Below are 18202 nucleotides of genomic sequence, written 5' to 3'. Positions count from 1 at the left end.
CTGGGTCTGCCCAGGGGGTTTCACAGAGACGCACGACACCTCCCTTCCTCTTCTTGCAAGACCATGGGGCGCACCACCTCCTGGGAGCCCTCCCTGACTGCACGGGCTCCAAGTGGGCCCTGGGCAGCCTCTTCTAATTCCAGAGATGCTAGAGGTCTCTGCCATCACCCAGCTGTCCTCCCCAAATACAGAGCCAAGCCTGGGCCCCCTGGGATGGCTCAACATTGGTGGGGGATGCAGGCCCAGCATCAAAGTGTCAGGGTGGGCGGCCCTAGAGCTGCTCTGACCCCTCAGCCCATTTTGGGGCATGCCAGGGCCATTTCAGTGTCCACGCTTCCTAATGACGCCTGCTGCCTGCCCTGCGCCAGGGGCTGGCATGGTCTGGAGGCTACTGGGCACCGAGTGTGTGAGGGGCAGAGGAGCAAAGCCATTTCCGCTTCCACGCAGAGTCCGGGTCGAGGACACGTAGCGGGCTCAGCCCCACCGACCTTACTGTCCCCGAGGGTGGGGGTGGGGCTTGTGGGGCCCATCCTGCCCTCACAATGTGGCCACCCTGGGGCTGCTCCAAGACAACCACTGCCTGGCGGGGTGTCAGGTCTGGACATAGGATTCCCAGAGCGAGGCAAGGAGATGGGGTGGGGGGCCCGGGCGCCCGCTGAAACCCAGCTCCCAGGCGGGTACATGCAGGTATCCTGTCACGGGAGGGGGGGGTGAGCCTGTCCACGGGGAGGAGGGGCCGTGATGGGTGCTCAAGGGACGGCTCCGGGCCCCCTCCTCACCTGGTGAGCCCTGTCAGTGCCCTGGATGACAGAGCGCCTGGGGTGGGTAGGAGGCGGTGGCCACGGGCTCCTGGAGCCACAGGCTTGGGGCGGGGAGAGGGCTCCTGCCCTGCCCCCCCCACACCCTCTTCCCACGGCCTTTCATCACGGAGCCTGCTTTACCTGTGGCCTCACTGCTTGGCCTCCAGCATCACAACCCGGGGTGGCAGGGAGGTGGGCAGGCGCCAGAGGGCAGGGCCGCCTCTGCTGGGAGGCTGGGGGGGCGAGGTTGATCCTCATGCAGGACCCTCCCCTGGGTCTCTCTGGGGGGCCTCCCCACACCGACCCCGGCCAGACTCTGGGCTGGCCTCCGGCACAGGGAGACCACTGTGGGCTTTGCCCTCCTGGTTGCAGGTCCAGGGGCTCTTGGGGCAGGAGTGAGGGCAGAGCCCCGGCTGCAGGTCAGGCCCGTGGTCACTCCAGGTCCAGCTGGGGAAGAAGATGAGAAAAGGCGGGCTGTCTAGCCTCCGGCCCCTGCCCTGGGCTGCCTGCCACAGAGGCCCAGGCTCTCCCTGTCCAGGCCACCCGAGGGGACAGCACCAGCAGGTGTGGGAGGGACGGCTCAGCGGGAGGAGGGTGGGGTGGGGTCCTCTGCAAGGGGTCCGCCAGCCTTCCCAGGACCGGCGGTGTGCACGCCTGGGCGGGGCCGCCAGCTCACGCTGAGTCACTGCGCGCAGACAAACGCCCGGTGCTGTTGTCCGCGAGGGCCAGCCCCACCCTCGGGAAGCACGGGTGCTAGTTTTCCCACGGCCGCTGCCCACTGTCGGGTCTTGCTGTCACCCTGGCCCCCACCCCCACTCCCGGCTGGAAAAGCCGGTTCTGGGCCACCTGCCCACCCCCTGTCCTGTGGTCCCCATCTGTAGGAGGGCCTGGCACCCAGGGCCCCCCTGTCCACCCCACGGCCCAGCAACCCTTGCCTGACCACCTGCTGTGGGTGGCTGCGGGCCTGCCCTTGTGGGGCTCGGAGCTGAGCACACGCCCATCACCCTCCCCACGCAGAGGGGGACGGAGCCTCTGACCTCCCATTGTGGAGAAGGGGCCTCCGAGGGGCTGAGTAGCTTGCTCACGGTCACACTTGGCTGGCCAGGACCCCACACCTGGCAGGGTCCTTACCCCGCCAGCCCCCAGCCGAGGGGATGCGTGCAGGTGGTGTCTGAGCCAGGTCCACTTCCTGCAGGGGGTGTGCAGACCCCAGCCTCGGATGCCAGCAGATCTGGGCAGACGCCAGTGGGGGGCGGTGGGCGCCCTGGACGGGCGGACAGTGTGGTCTTGTTGGTCCCGCCCAGTCTCCTTGCCCCCATCCAGCCTGGGAGCCTGGCGGCAGGGCGGGCCTCCACCCCCAGAGCCTGGCTGGGTGGGAGGGGCCAGGTGAGTCGGGCAGGAGGGGCTGGGAAGGTTCCTGCCTCCCCTGTCCCAGGGGTCCACCTGCATGCCTGGTTGCCACAGCTCCCAAGGGTGCTTGGGGCCAACGTCCACCGTGCCGCCCAACCCCAGGGCGTGAGGCTGCCTCTCCAGGGCTGGGATGCCAGCCGGGACTGGCCCAGGGGCCTGGTGGTCCGCCCTCTACGGCCTGTTCCCTTCCCCCAGGCCCGAGGAGGGCAGGAAAGGCCACTTCCCTGGGAGGCGCCCCCAGCCCTTCGCTGGGCTTGGCGGGTGTGCGAGCTGGCACCCTCCGTTCCTCTAAGACTCGGACTTGGGGAGGGGGAAGCTGGAGGGCTGAGGGGTCGGTTCCCAGCTGCTGGGAGCCATGCCCATGAGCAGGCCAGCTCTCAGCTCTGAGCCCAGGAATCCCACCCCCACCCATCACTCCCCCCGGGGAGTGACTGCCACCAGCGCAGCCAGAGCTGAGCAGAGGCGAGGTCACGGGGTCTGTCCTTAACTGTGTGTCCCCAGGCACGTCTGCTCCCACCAGCCGTGGACGCACACTTGCCGTGGTCCGTGGTGTCTGCTGTGCCACCAGGTAGTGGACGGCTGGTGCACCGATGTCGGGAGTGGGGAGAGGGCTGTCACAGGCAGGCCGGACTGGGCCACAGAGTGCGGTGGGAGGGGCCTTGCACACGCTCCTGCCCAGAGCCCACCAGCCCCTCCTAGGGCTGAGAGCAGCACCATGCTAACTGCTTATAAACACCCTTGGACCCCCATCAGCCCTGGGCCTCCCCGAATGGGGGGCTGAGGGGGGCGCGGTGGGAGATGGGCCACACCGGGGGCTGCCAGGGCACAGAGCGTGAGAGAGGACCAGTGGTCCCTAGGGGACAGGGCGGCAGGAAGTGGCCTTTCCAGGCTGGGAGCCTAGTGGAGGGACCCAATGCTGAGGAGGACCTGGCCAGCAGCCGGCCTGACCATGCTCCCTGGTAGGCCAGCTGCTCTCCCTGCCCTCAGGCCCACCACCCAGTGGGATGTGAGGTACGGTCAGTCTGGTACCCAGGCCCCAGGAGACCCCACAGGCAGGCAGGAAGGAGGCTTGGGCTGAGAAGCTGTGACACGCTCTAGAGTAGTGGCCCATTTCTTGCTCATTTAGAGCAAATTTACAGCAAAGCATAAAAGAGCAGAAGAAAATAAACATCATCCCCGTACGACCACTGGGCGAGAAAAGCCAGCATGGGGTGGCGGGGTCTCCGGCACCTTCCCGTACACACCTACACTCGGCAAGTGTCTCCTACTCGTGCCAGAGGAGCTGCAGGGCACCAGTGTCAGTTCCCAGGGCCCTATGGCCCATTTGGTCCCTGCCAGGCGCCACCCCCCTGCCCCACCCCTCCCCGGCCTTGCCTGAGGTCCTGAGACCGGTGGGTCCAGAGGCCTCCCTGGGCTGGCTTGTGCACCGTGACCCCCTAGAGCTGCCCCAACAAATGGTGCAGGGCCAGGGACAAAGGGCTGGTATGAAAGACCCCCGGCCTGGGGGCGGGCCTGACACCTCGCTACAGGCAGACAGAGGCCATGGAGGAAGCAATTAGGCGCCGCCCTGGGTCCGCTCCACACCTCACTCTCCCACGCTGTCTGGCAGCGCTTTGAGGGGTCCTGGGCCAGCTGCCCCCCAAGTGGCCGGGGGGTGGGGCTGTGAGCCTCCTTCAAGACAGGCTGGCCTGGCCCAGGAAGGCCCTGCTGGCCCTGGCACTGGGCTGGGGGCTGGGAGCACTGTGGCCCCTCCCGTCACAGGTGAGATCCCAGGCACTTACAGGGTTCAACCCCCCACCTGCCAGCCACGGGCACATGCTGGGGCAGCAGGACCAGGCCCCAGGCCCCCGGGGAGGTGTGTGGTTGAGATGGGGCCTGCCTGGGAAGGTTTAAAATCCCAGCCAGTGCTCTTCTGACCTGTGAAGCAGGCTTGCGGCCCTCTGTCCCCACTGCTGGAGACCTAGGATGGCAGCCCTGCAGGGGCCCCGCTCTGTGCCCGCCCTGCCCCCAGGCCCAGGAAGGTCAGTTCCCACAGGCCCGGCCCCTCCCCCACCAGGCCATGGTCCATCCCCTTTGTGGGGCCCGGACAATGTCTCCGCAGACAGAGCGGGGGATGGGCCTCTGGCGCTGTCGGCCCCCTGGGGGGTCAGGGGCCACGGGTGCTGGGGCCTGCGGTGTGTGAGAGACCCTGACAGCGCCAGGTCTGGGCACACGCGTGTGCACTGGCACTCCGCAGGCGTGTGTCTCGGAAGCACCCAGGTCCTCGGGGTGCAAGAGCACCAGCTTTGGAGCAGCTGAGTGTGTCCACGTGTGGGCGTGAGTCAGGCGTGTGGACACGGAGCCTGTGTGACCCGGCATGCCACGTGAGGACACAGGGCCTGCGTGAGTGGATGTGCCTTTGAGTGCTCGCCCAGCAGCCTGCAGTGCCCCACACGTACGGTGTGGGGGGGGGGGGGTCCGGAGGTGTGTTCCTGGGGTGGGAGGAGTCCTGACGGGGAGAGTCCGCCTCTCCAAGCAGATGGGGAGGGGACAGGGGCATCTGGGACAATGGGAGGAAAGCCACGTGCCCCGGGCAGAAAGATAAGCATGGTGTCCAAGACGCAGTCTGGACAACACAAGGCCTGACTGAGGGGCACTGCCCGGCCAGGGTCACCCCGGTTAGGGACACAGGAGAGGGTCTGAGCCCCTCCCTCAGGCTCTCTGGGGCCGGCAGGCCTACAGCCCGGGAATCGGTCACTCCCTGCCCTGTGTGCCTTGATCCTCTCAAGCCTTCACCCCCTTCTTCTTCCAACTGTGCCAGCCACAGCCCAGGGCCCACTTAGAACCTGGACGTGCAGACCTCACTGCATGGCGACAGCCGGGCTGACAGCCCAGCTTAGGCCATCTAAGGCCTATCAGAATGAGACCCCACGTCCAGCTCACTCGGATGGGTCGGGGCCAATGTCCACCGAGGCAGACAGAGGGGTGTGAGCCACTGGGCCTGGACAGGTGGCCAAGTCCTCCCCTCCTCCTCGCATCCTGGACTCTGACACAGGACAGTCACAGCCCCCCTCCAGGGGGACCAGGGAGAACGCGGACCAATATATGAATTTCAGATAAAACATGGGATTCTGCTCTGAAGTTCGCACTTACCAGGGGTCTGTCCTGGCATTTCCCAAGTCCGGCCCCCAGCCCTCCCAGGCTCTTAGAAGGAACAGAGGCAGTGAGGGAGCTGCAGGGAGGCCCCGGACCTGCTCCCACGGCAGGGAGACCCCGACGAGGGGCAGTGCTCACCGTCCCCAGGCAGGCATGGCCAGCACCCCCTAGCTCTCTCCGTGAGGTGAGGGTGGTGGGTGGGTGGCCACATGCCCTGGGTTAAATCAAACAGAATCTGGGCCAGAGAATGCCCTCTGGACCCAGGCCCTGGGGTGGCTCCCCATCCCCTTTGGCCCCTCAGCACCTCCCCCTAGGCAGCACATCCCCCTTGACGCCCATCCCTGGCAAGACGCTGGGCAGCACACACCCCCTCTCCGTGGCAAGACGCTGGGCAGCACACAGCCCCCTCTCCGTGGCCCCCAGTTAGCTGGTTTTCCCCCTCCCCCCGCCATCCACACCGCCACAGCCCCAGCACCCTCCTAGGCGGCACGTACACCTCCCCCGTGGCCCCTGAGCACCCCGCTGCGAGCACATAGCACCCCTCCCTCGAGCACACCCCCAGGCGGCACACAGCCCCCGCCCAGTGGTCCCGAAGCCCCCCCCCCCCCCAGGTGGCCATACCCCTCCACCGTCCCCGATGAGCCCGGGAGGCGCCCCCTTCCCGGGGCTCCCGGGCACCCCCAGCGCGGCAGGAGCGAGCCGTTCCCAGACGGGGGAGGGGCGCGGGCCGTGAGAACCGCCGGCGGCGGGCGCGTGGGAAAGCGGGAGGAGGGGCGGCGCGGAAGGCGGGGCGCGCCTGGGAACGGCCCCCGCCCCCGCCGGCCTTTGAAAGGGCCACTCAGGGCGCCCGGCCCAGATTCAAAAGCAAACGGCCGCCCGCCCGCCAACCTTCCCGCGCCGGCGGGGGCGGGGGCGGAGGACCTCGGCTGCCGAGGGCCGTGTGGGAGGGGGCGGGCGCCAGCCGGCGGAGAGAGGGGTGGCAGGCTGGGGAAGTCGGGGAGGGGCCGATGCGGTACGAGCTGGGGGCAGCCCTGCTTGTCCCCCTCCCACCGACAAGTGGAGCTGGGCCCTCAAACAGCAGGTGGCAGCCCTGCAGCCTGGGGTCTGTCACCCACTCACATCAGGCCTGCACAGGGGGCCAGGGGACAGTTCCTGCCCCCGTGCTCTCAGCCCAAGGAGAGGGGGGCTCCAAAGTACTTCTCCAAAGGGTGGTGGTATTCCTGGGATTGGGCTGGGGGCCTGAAGGACTTCCTGGAGGAAGTGACATCTAAACTGGGGCTTGGCAGGCCTGGGGGAGAGAGTGGGTGCTCAGGTGCTGCAAGAGCTGGGGTGTGATGTGGGGTCTGGTGAGGTCAGGAGGGGCCGGTGTGGACAGCAGGCTGGAAGGAGTCGGGGCACTGGCAGTGTGGAGGGGTGGGCGCGGGGCTGAGCCCAGGGGCGGGCGTCCCCCGGCCCTTCCCCCTTTCTGCACCTTCCAGGGCCACTGAGTCAGGCCAAGCAGGAGAGGGCCCCCTCTTCTACTGCCACCTGCGCCTGGCACAGTGCGTCTGCCGAGATGGGGGGAGGAAGAAGCAGTCCCTGCCCAGCCCAGCCCCCCACTTCCCGGGGGCCCCCCGCAATGCACTCTCCCCCGCCACTCCCCCAGCTCCAGGGAGGAGAGCACCGTTCCTTCTCCCGAGGCCCTGCCCTACCCCTGGCTGGCTGGGGGCACACCCAGGCCCCCACCTGCCCAGGTATCCACCGGCCATGCTGCTCCCCTGTGGAGACCCTGTATCCCTGTGGAGACCTTCGGGGTCTGTGCTGGTCCCAGACGTACCCGACGATGGGCTCTCAGCAGAGCTCCACCCACAGGGGCCCTGCTCAGGGTGGCGGGTGGGCGGAGAGCGGGGCTGCCTGGGAGGGGCTGGGAAGGGGGTGCCCCCACACCCCAGCCGGTCTGACTCCGTGCGGCTGGGGAGGGGCAGGTGGCCGGGTGGGAGTTGGGGTGACACAGGCCCGCTCCTGCTGCTTGCCCACCCACAGGCCACCCGCTGCGCTGGCCATCGATCCAAAGGCCCCTGCCCTGTTCGGACACAGATGGAGTAGTCACTGCCTGGCAGGCCCTACTCTGTCACCCTGAGGACCCTCCCCAGACCCAATCCACGGCTACCTGGGGCCTCCTCCATCTGCAGCCCTGACCCCAAGGCTGGTGAGCCTGTCCCGCCTGCTGCATCCAGGGCTGAGGGGACAGTGGGTCTGCAGAAGCGAGGCCTGCTATCCTGGGCCAGGCCCCCTGGCTTTGGAGCTGGCAGGTACTCAAAAGGAAGAAGAGGCCACCTCCCCTGCTAGATGCCAGCCTGGCCCCTGGGCCCGGTCATCCCTGCCACCGACCCCAGCAGCGGGGCGGGGGCGGGGGCTTTCCTGGAAGGGCTGCTTGGTTGCTGCAAAAGCAGCTGTGGGCAGTGTGCGAAAGAACACACAGGCGGGGCTGCTGCCAACAAAACCTTATCTACGGACCCTGAAGTCTGCATTTCATGTGATCTAGCTCGTGGGCTGTGATGTCTGACATCTGGGGGACGGTGCGCCTCCGGCCCTTCCGCCAGCCCCAGCCCCGGCCACGGCCACGGGACCCTCGGACTGAGATGGGTGCCCTCCTCCACCCACCCCACGGGCCTGGCTGGCATCGCCTGCCCCTCGCCCGGAAGGCAGGTCATCTGCGCCCCGCCCTCCCTCCCCTTTCTTTCGAGCCCACTGAGCGGCGGGTATAGAGCTGGCCTTTGACACCTCTGGCCAGTGGCTCCTGCTGGCTCCGTGGCTGGGGCTCAGAGAGTGGCACTGACGTGGGCCAGGGGGGCACAGAGCAGAGGGATGGGAGACCCCAGACTTTGTGTTTTGGGTGTCCTCTTGCTGCCCAAGGTGTCTTACTGACCTTGGGCCTGAGAGGACAGAGCCGAGGGTGCCCACACGGTCTTTGCCCCTCCCTCCAGCTCCAAGAGGCCTGTCCTCTTTGGCCTGCACCGGCTCCCCCCGAGGCGTCACGCCGGCCTGGCTTGGGGCCAGCGTCTTGGCCGTGGCTGTGGCCTGTTCCCTCCGTCCCGTGTATCTGTGCACCAGTGTGCCCGCCGTCCCACCCTGCACTGTGACCTGTCCTCTGTCAGGCGAGTCTGCGCCCTCTGAGTTCTGACTTGAAGCATCTCGGCCCTTTTAAAAAGTGAACATCCATCAACATCCAGGAGGTACGTCCTGGCGGGGGGGGGCCCCCAGACCGCACATGGGAGCACCTCTTAGAAGCACACGGTGAGGACCAGGGTCCAGAGGGGAGTGGCCCTGACCGCCGGGCCCCGGGGCACCTTCCCCACAGACAGACACAAAAGGAGCAAGGAGCTGGGTGCCTGGATGGGCGCCTGGCGTGAGCTGGGCTGGGGGCTCAACACACCCGACCTCCCCGGGCGCTGACCAGCAGGTCCCCTGGCCCAGGCTGTTCCCAGGGCCTCATCACACATCTCGGACCACATGGGGGCCCCTGGTAGCCCTGCGGGAGGATGAGAGTCCCACGTGGGGCAGGCATGGTGGCAGACTACCAGACAGCTGGTGCCCAGGCAGCCCTGCGTCCGTGCGCGGGTGTGGGTACGGCTGTCACGCCAGCCCAGGATCCTTCCTAAAGAAGTGGGCCACCGGGAGCAGGGAGGGGTACCCAGGCCAGTGCAGTCCAGGTCCTCAGTTTCCCCAAGAGCCATCTGGTGGGAACCAAGGCTGGGCTCTGGATGAGACCCAGAGGGGAGGGGTGGGACCGAGAGGAAGGCCCTGCAGGCTGTGGGGAGGGCCTCCTGGGGTGATCAGCTGGGCCCACCCTGCTGTCACCTCCGGGGAGCTAGGCCGAGCTTGCCGATGGGGCCGACACCCCGGCTGGCATCCTGAGTCTGGAGGCATGCTGGGCCCCAACCCCTGATGAAACCTGTCTGGTAGCTCCTGCCACGCCACCCTCGAGGCCTGTGACAGGCCCCGCCTACGGCTGCAGGAGCCAGCGGCCCAGGGTCTCTGCCTGTGCAGGGCGGGGGCCGCTCCTTCTGCAGCCTCTGTGCCTGTGTGACCCTGGGGGCACCGAGTGTGGGAACGGGGCTGGGGGCCACGGAGCACAAAGGCCGGGGAGGGGCGGGGTCAGTGGCCGCTGCGCCTCTTCCTGTCTGTTCCTACGTCTGCAGTTGGCCATCAGGGTATAGGGAGGGTCTCCATGCTCGGGGACAGGCTGGGCATGGGCGCCCCGGCCGGCCCCTGGGTCTGGGAGGGCTCCGGGGCCCCCACCACTGCAGGCCCCCAAGTTGTGGGTGTGTGCGCTGGGGGGCCGCTGGCCAGGGGTCCCCCTCGCATGCCCAGGCCCCAAGAGCCCTCTGCCCACACCCGTTCCCGTGCCAGAAATCAGCCTGGGCGGCCTCCTCCTCCCTCTCAGGGCCCCTGCCCAGCCCTGGGGTCTCCCGGGGGGGTCTGTAAGCCTGTCCCCGAGGCCCAGCCTCCCGTAACTGCAGGCTCCTCCCCCCATCACCCTCCCCTTCCTGGGGACCCCTGAGCTGGCTCTGCTGAGAGCTCCCTGAGGTGGGGTGACTGTCATCCTGCAGTGGCCTCCCCTCCCGGGGCCCACTTCTAAGGGCCGACGTCACTGGGGCCACGGCCCAATCCCCACCACAGCAGAGGGGGCCGGAGGGACAGAAAAATAGACGTTATGCCCGGCCACGCCTGGGCTCCTGCTTAGGGTTTTTTTTAAACTCAAATTTCTTTGATAAGATCCTTTCCCATGGTGGACAGCGCTGGGAATGTCCTCTTGGCGGACGTTCCCGATGGACAATCCCAGGCCCAAGTCGCCAACTTCGTGGGCCATGACCCTGCCCTCTACGAGAGACCCACTGCCCCTCGCCCACTGGGCCCCGGGGTGGGCGGGCGGGCCACCTCCCTGCGACAGGGGCCTCCCCCACGTGGCTGGGCACACAGTCCCTGCAGCCTCACTTGCTCTGGCCTCGCACCCCTACGAGCAGCCCCGAGAGCGGCCCGGCAGGCTCTGGGAACGCTTCGTGTGTCAAGTGGGTTTTCCCTCTGGGAACGGCACCAAAATAGCAGAAGGGAGGAAAAGAAAATGGAAACTCAGCCTGGCGGCGGGAGCTCTCCAGGGAGGCGCCCAGCTCTGGCCTGGGCAGGGGCAGCAGAGGCTCTGAGCCAGCGTCCAGGGTGCTCGGGCCCTCGGGGGCGCAGGACAGGACCCTGCCGGCCGAGCACAGCGCGGAGGCGCTCTCTGGGCCAGTGCTAAGCGTGCTGCTCCCTGCTGGCCGCTGGCCAGCGCCCTTTGATGTCCCGATGGGCTTAGGAGCCACCCTGGCCCTGGCCGTGGCCTCTCAGGGCAGAGCAGGGTCTGCAGCTGCACGGAGCTACTGGTCACTGGGCCTCAGGCCATCACCTGGGGGCATCTGTGCAGCCCCTTTTCTGGGCTTCTTGGGGTCCACCTGCGAGAGGGCCACTGGTTCCCCTGGGCCGCCCCGAGGACAGCACCGCTCCGGTGCCGGACGGGGAGTAGGCGTAGCCAGCGTGCAGGGCCAGGCGGGCAGCCGTTCCCGGCCGCTGCTCAGGCTGAGCTCCTGAGGGGAGGCCGCGAGCACCGTGGCCGAGGGGCTCTGGGGGCAGGCGGGGGGAGCACGGCCCGAGGGGCCCAGTCCTGGCGCAGACGCCGCTGCACGTCGGCAGTGGGACTCCTCTACTCACCGTGACCAGCTGCACGGCCTGAGGACCACGGTGGGAACCAGTCCACGAACCCACAGCCAGCTGGGTCCCCCCACCCCGCCCCGGAGGCTTCTGCGGTGCGCGAGGCTGGGCTCAAATTCAGAAACCCTGGCTTCTCAGGGGCCCCTTCCCTGCCCGCCTGGCCCTGCCATGCCAGCCTTTTGGGGTCCCTGGGCACAGATGTAGATGGCTCCAAACAGCTGTCTGCCCCCCAGGGAGGGTCCTGCCCTGGGGCACACCCAACCTGCCTCGCTCTGGAGCTGAGCCCCGCTGGAGGCTGCCGGACAGTCACGGGCCTCAGAGGCTCCCCGGCCCTGGGACCCCGTTCCCGACTAAAAGGCCCACTGGGCGCTGCTGCCCAGCCTCACACCCGGGCTCCCACCTGCCGCCCGCGTGGCCGCACACGCAGGTCTCTGCCTGGCGCCCCGCTCCGCTCCCGGCAGCCCCGCGTGGCCGCTGGTGTGGCCGCTTCTGCTGCTGGGCCCCGAGCCGGGGACCCTGTCTCTGCCCTCCTCGCCAGCTGGGCACGTGTGGAACGCACATCTACCACAGAAGGACAGCGCTGGGCAGGGCCCCAGCTGGGCAGTGAGCCCCTTCCCCCCGCCCCAAGAGCTTGGTGTACCCCGGCGCACCCTCCAGACCAGATTCCCGAGAGCCCAGACCCAGCACCTGCCGGGCCGCCGGCCAGGGGCTCAGCCTAAAACCTAGGATCCCAGCCACGCCCTTGAATCGTATCCTGGATCCTCTGCGCCTCGCCTTCGCCCCCCCCAACAAGCTGCCGCCACCCCTTACCTGGGCAGGTACATCACCTGCTCCAGGTCTCCTGCCTCCCCGCCCTGCGGTTAGAATGCTGCAAATCTGTCCCGCCTGCTGCGGGGCACACGTGGGGTGAGGGCAGCGGGGCCCCGGATGCTCTTCCCGCCAAGGGCAGCAGCCGCCCTCTGCACCTGGCCCTCGCAGGTCCGAAGGCTCAGGCTGCTCCCCAGTGGCTTGCCGCGGCGCGAGTGGGGTTTTCCTCCTGGCTACCCAATTTCCGTTTTCTCAAGAAGACACCAGCAGAGGCTCTGAAAAGCTCAGGAAAATGCCCCCCCAGGCCCCGCCTGACGTCCTGGGGTCTTTACAACACTTGCAGCCTTGAGCAGGGACCCGGTACCGTCCTCCCGAGCTCCAGCCCAAGGGAAAGCACTTCCCGCCACCCGGCTTGGCCACCGTCCGTCCTGGCAGGGCAGGGGCCCAACTTCTGCACAGACTGCACCCCAGGCCAGGCGGTGGGGGTCCAAGGACCTGAAAACAGGGGCTTCCCTCCCTCCTCCCTCCCTCCTCCCTCCCTCCTCCCTCCCTCCCACTCTGCTGGGCGCCGGCCTGGGGGACTGTGCAGAAGTGCGGGGCCTGGCCGGCCTCCACGTGTACCCGGATGGGGGAAGCCAGGCTGAGCTGCCACCAAACAGCTGGGCTTGGGGAGCTGCTCCCAATGCAACATCGTCATGGCCTGAACTCCAGAATATTCTGGGAATAGCCAGCACTCTGCATGGGGACCGGCCCTGGCCCTCCCTGCTCGCCGCACCCGTGCAGACCCCAACGCCGAGGGCAGCCATGCCCCAGCCTGGCAGGGCCGGGCCCAAAGGCCGCATCACCTCCCCTCAGCCGCACAGCTCAGGACAGGGCACCCAGGCCAGCAGGGGAGGGGAGGGGTGCCCCCTCCCTGGCTCCCAGGCCCCAGATTCCTCACGGATCTTAACCTTGGGTATGGCTGCCCCGACCTGGGGATTTCCTCAGCCAGACCTTTCTAGCCGTCAGGGTGGACCCAGCAGCAATCCGTGGCTCTGGACCTTGCCCTTGGAAAACGGGATCCGCCCCAGACAGAGGCACTTTGGTGGGTTCCCTGTATTCCCTCCAGAAGCCCCGTGGGAGGCCAGCCCTGGGCCAGGAGGACATTCCCAACCCCGAGCGGACACCCGCCCTGAGCTGCCCTTTCAGTCTCGGCTGCCCACCTTGGCCACGCGGGCCCCGATGCTCTGCCACCTCTTGGCCACAGACTGCAGTGACCGCCCCCTCCCCCCCGCCGCCAAGCTCCCCCGTGCCGTGGGCATGGGCGTCTGGGGGTGGCGGAGAGGAGAAAACACACAGACCAGGCAGTGGCCACTGCTCACATGAGCAGAAACGCCAAGGCCGTCCCGCCACCGCCAGGGCCTCGTGGGCCTCACCTGTCAGAGCCTGGGCTTCCACACTGGCCCAGGGCCGGCAAGGGGCACGCAGCACCCACCTGGCAGCGGCTGAAGATGTCCGAGTGGGTGACACGCACGTTGAAATGTCTGATCACGGCCGTGGCTTGCTGCCGGGCCTTGAGGGAGCAGTCCACCGAGAGGCAGCGCCCAGCCCCAACCTGGGCCCGGAGCTGTGGACACGTGCAGCCGTCGAGCGGTGGGCCAGAACCCAGAGCCCACCCAGGCCCCGCCTTCCCAGCTCCAGGCCGAGAGCCTCCACTCTGCCCAGGGTGGGGCAGTGGTGCCGCTCAGCCCCCCTCCCACCGGCCCCACGGCAAGCAGACCCTGAGGTGTGGGCGGCTCAGGAAGTCAAGGCTCAGATGTGAGTCGTCTGTGGGGTCCTCACCTTGTGGTACGGCAGCCCTGAGGTCAGGATGATCCTTCCCTCCCGCCTGGCAACCTGTGCAGGAGGAAAAACTGGCAGGTGAGGGTGTCAGGCCAGCTCCTGGGGCTGGGGCTGCTTTTGCCCCCCTTTCGCCAGCCCCTGCCCCCTCCCCATGCCCCAGAGCTGTCTCCGCCTGGCACCTGAGTGGCCACCAGATTCCCGCAGCCTGAGGCCGGGCATCGCCTCCTGTTATAGATTTGGTCTCAGAATCATGCAGACACTTCACAGAATTGCAATCAAAATTAAATTTAAAAAGTAATCTCTAAAAACCCAAAGATGAAACAAGTGAATCACAAAGAGAGAAACATTCCAGATGACACGAAGCCACAGTGAATCGACCATGTATCTCTAGGGCTACAGACCCAAAATGAAAAATAACCGGCAGTAATACTATTGTTGGTGATAATAACATCAACATTGTTATTCTGAAATATCTGTGTGTGAATTGTAACATAAAACAGATGGGTAATGCTGGTGTGGTGAGTATTAGGATTTTCAGCTGAGAGGAAGGAGATTTGGATTAAAATTAAGGAGATCACACAATAAACCCCAGATCTGAATGGAAAGCTTCAGATATATGTTATATATATATTTGATGTATGATATATATTTAAAGGTATTTCATCACTCTGCCTACCGCAAAGGCCTAGAAACAAGAACCAACCCTGCAGCCACGGGCACCCTCACCCAGACTGATTTCTAGACAGGGTCCATGCTAAAGGGAACCAGGCCTTTTTGGAGAAATAGCTGATTCTAGATCTGAGGAGCTGGAGAATCTCCTTAGATCAGAAAGCAAAGAAATTATCAAAAAGTCTACAAGCGTCATGTCAAAAGGACTCAGGATGGAAGCCCCCATATGCCACGGCGGGGTACAGGATATATCAATGAGGTGACAACTGTGACGTGTCGAGCATGGTTCCTTAAAATTCATTAGTTATCTTTGGATAGTGTGAGGGGCCAACTCACCAACCTGAGAGCTGAACAGTGAAACTCGAAAGGAAATGTAGGGAAAAGTCATGACGTATTTGGAAATGATTTCTTGGCAATGGCACCAAAAGCAAAGACAACACAATTAAAAATAGATAAATTGGACTTTGTGAAAATTGAAAACTTTTGTACATCATAGGACACTATCAAGGAAGTGAAGAGATAACCCACAGAATCGTCAAAAATATCTGCAAATCATATATCTGATCAGGGATTAACATCCAGAAAATATAAAGAACTCCTACACCTCAAAAGCAGAAAGAGCAAATAATCCACTTAAAAAATGGGCAAGGAAGGGACCTGAAAAGACATTTCTCCAAAGACACACAAATGGCCAATATGCACATGTAAAGATGCTCAACATCATCAGTCATCAGGGAAATGTGAGGCAAACCACAATGAGATACCACTTCACATCCATTAGGATGGCTTTTATTTTATTTTTATAAAGGAGATTAAGTGTTGATGAGGATGTACAGCGATTGGGAGCCCTCATGAGTTGCTGGTGGGAATGTAAAATGGCGTGGCTGCTGTGTGAAACAGTGTTGCAGTTTCTCAAAAAATTAAACACAGAATTACCATATGATCCAGCAATTCCACTTCTGGGTATAGATCCAAAAGAACTGAAAGCAGAAACCTGAACAGATACTTGTACATCAAGGTACACAGTAGTAGCACTATTCACAATAGCCAAAAAGGTGGAAACAACCCAAGTGTCCATCATCAGATGACAAAAACAAACACACACACACACACACACACACACACACACACATATATGTACAATGGAATTTATTCAGCTTCAAAAAGGAAGTAAATTCTGACACATGCTACAGCATGGATGGACTTTGAGGACATTATGCTCAGTGAAATAAGCCAGACACAAAACGACAAACATTATGTGATTCCACTTATATGAGGTCCCTAGAGGAGTCAAATTCATAGAGACAGAAAGTAAAACAGTAGTTACCAGGGGCTGTGGGAGGGGGGAAAGGAGAACGGTTGTTTAAATGCATATAGAGTTTTTGTTTGAGATGATGAAAAAGTTCTGGATATAGATAGTGGTGATGGTTGCATACATTGTGAATGCACTTAATGCCACTGAACTGTACACTTAAATATGGTTAAAATGATCAATTTTATGTTACGTATATTTTACCACAATTAAAAAAAAAGCGATAAGTGGTTACTTTGTAGTGGTAACAAATATATATCTATGTGATGAATAAAAAACAAAATTAAAAACAAACACACACAACTGAAGTAAATATGAGGAAAGACCCAAACAAAAGGGCAGTCAAGAGTAAAACCAGGAGTGACAAGAACGGAAGGCAGACGTCCCAACAGCAATGACAGGTGCAAGAGACAGTGGACTCTTATCAGAGTTCTGTCAAGCTATTGCTATAAACCCTGCAACATTCTTTTTCAGAAGAGAGAGGAAACAGAGTTTTCAGGGAAAAATGGCCCCAGTGAAAGGTCATAGCAAAGGAAGTTCTTTTAGTGAAAATGAGCCTGCTTTTTCTTGGAGTGCATGTGCATGTCCATACATCATAAACTCCAAAAGGGACAGAATACATAAAACAGATATAATGATGTCTAATTTTTAGAACTAAGAAAAACCACAATGTGCTAAAAATACTGGAAAATAATAGCAGGTAAAATGGAAAGCAGGCAAGAAAGCTAAATTGACCTAAAATCCCTGAATTAATTTTAACTTTAGACATTGTTAGCTCAGAAATAAATGTTAAAATTTCTAGGCCAATCACTAAAAGAACAGTAATAGAATTTATAACTTTCAAACTAATAGAGGAAAAAATAGAAACAAGGGTGAAAAAGACAAAAAAATATAAGAAATAAAGGGAAAAAATATCAGAAGAAGTAGGAGAAATAGAAAGCACAAATTAGTATAGTACAACTAAACACAAATTATATCAGTCATTACAATAAATGTAAATGGATTAAACTATTTGGTTGAAAAGCAAAGACTGTCAGACTAGATTTTTAAAAATCCAGCTAGAAGCAGTTTATAAGTACAGTAATACACCTAATAAGAGCAAAGAAAGGTTGAAAGCAAAAGGGTGAGAAAAGGATACACAAATACTAACCAAAGAATGCTGGAGAAATGGTATTAATATTAGTTCAAATAGACTTTACTGCAAAGAGCAGTACTAGAGCCAAAGAGGTTCACCTCATAATTGTAAAAGATTTCACTCAACAGGAAGATATAAGAATTCTAAAACTTGTATGCATGTGCACCTAATAACAACTTTAAAACATATTAAGCAAATATTGACATGACTGCAAGGGGAACGTGGTGAACCCACTGTCGAGGTCTTTGATAGAAGCAGGCAGAAAAACAACCAAACAAGATACACAAGATTTGAGCAAACATTAAGTAAGCTTGACCTACTGAGCGTGTGAGAGCAAGAGAGGGAAATGAACATGGCTGGAGGAGACTGTGTCCTTTTAAAGTCCACATGGAACATTTATAAAAAGGATCATCTGCTTGACTACAAAGCAAGTCTTCACAAATATCTAAATCAGCAGTATACAGACTACAATTCAGTTAGGTTAGAAATTGATTTTTAAAAGATAACTAAAAAGCTCCCAAACCCCAAGCTTTCTGAAACTGAAAAACAGCCTTTTAAAGAACTCAAGTCAAATAAGTAATTATAACAGACGCTCAAAAATTATTAGAACTAAAAAGTAATGAAAATACTACATATCAAAACGGGTGGAATGCAGTGAAAATGTACTTCAAGAAAAATTTATTGCCTTGAATGTTTACATCATAAAATTTAAAAGGCTGAAAATTAAAGAGCTGAACACTCCGCTTGGAAATAACCCCAAGCAAGCAAAAGGAAGGAAACTATAAAGATAAGAAGAGAAATTAATGAGACAAAAAACACAAGAATGCAATAGAAAGGATCAACAAAGCCAAATACTAGTTATTTGAAAAGACTTAGTAAACTGACAAACCTCTGTGAGATCAGGAAAGAGGGGGAGCACAAGTGAGCAACAATCAGAATGAAGCTGACCACCTGCAGGTACCGCGGAGCTTTCACAGAGGAGCTGGACTCCACCACGTACGTGAAACAGTCCGTGAAATGGGCACATCCAGAAAAAGGTACGGACTACCAAGGGACTCAAGAAGATGCAGACAACTAAGTAGTCCTAAAACTATTAAATAAGAAAGAATCAGAGACTCCTGGAAACGCCTCCCCCCCGAAACACCAGGCTGAGGAGGCCTTGCAGGAAGTCAGCCAACATTTGAGAGGATAATCCAAATGTTACTCAAAGCAGCAGAAAGCACAGAGGAGGAAAAACTCCCCAGCTTGTTTATGAGGTGGAAGAGAAGATGGTGAGGAAGAGAAGTTCCGTGTCAGACACGGTCCTGGAGGCGGACCCAGCCAAGTGACATGCTGGTTAGCCTGGGTCCAGACTGAAGAGGTTCGTCACGTGCACAGGTCACAGGGACG

The 18202-nt window shown here is 60.8% G+C and overlaps 1 protein-coding gene across 7 annotated transcripts in view; it reads right to left on the bottom strand.

Annotated features, from left to right (window-relative positions):
* The window catches only part of EXD3 (exonuclease 3'-5' domain containing 3), a 75802-nt gene that overhangs the window by 2613 nt on the left and 54987 nt on the right, over positions 1-18202 (bottom strand). For 6 of the 7 annotated variants that reach the window (XM_068552696.1, XM_068552701.1, XM_068552702.1 and 3 more), the window contains 2 exons: positions 13698-13751; positions 13351-13482 (listed from right to left, as the gene is read on the bottom strand). In XM_068552696.1, coding sequence (XP_068408797.1) covers positions 13351-13482; positions 13698-13751 — 186 coding nt within the window. Of the gene's footprint in view, positions 1-1082; positions 1248-13350; positions 13483-13697; positions 13752-18202 lie in introns of those variants that run through there. The other variant, XM_068552703.1, reaches the window with a different exon arrangement.

Source organism: Eschrichtius robustus, chromosome 10 (assembly GCF_028021215.1).
Source record: "Eschrichtius robustus isolate mEscRob2 chromosome 10, mEscRob2.pri, whole genome shotgun sequence".
Taxonomy (NCBI): domain Eukaryota; kingdom Metazoa; phylum Chordata; class Mammalia; order Artiodactyla; family Eschrichtiidae; genus Eschrichtius; species Eschrichtius robustus.
This window is presented reverse-complemented; position numbering and strand designations above follow the sequence as displayed.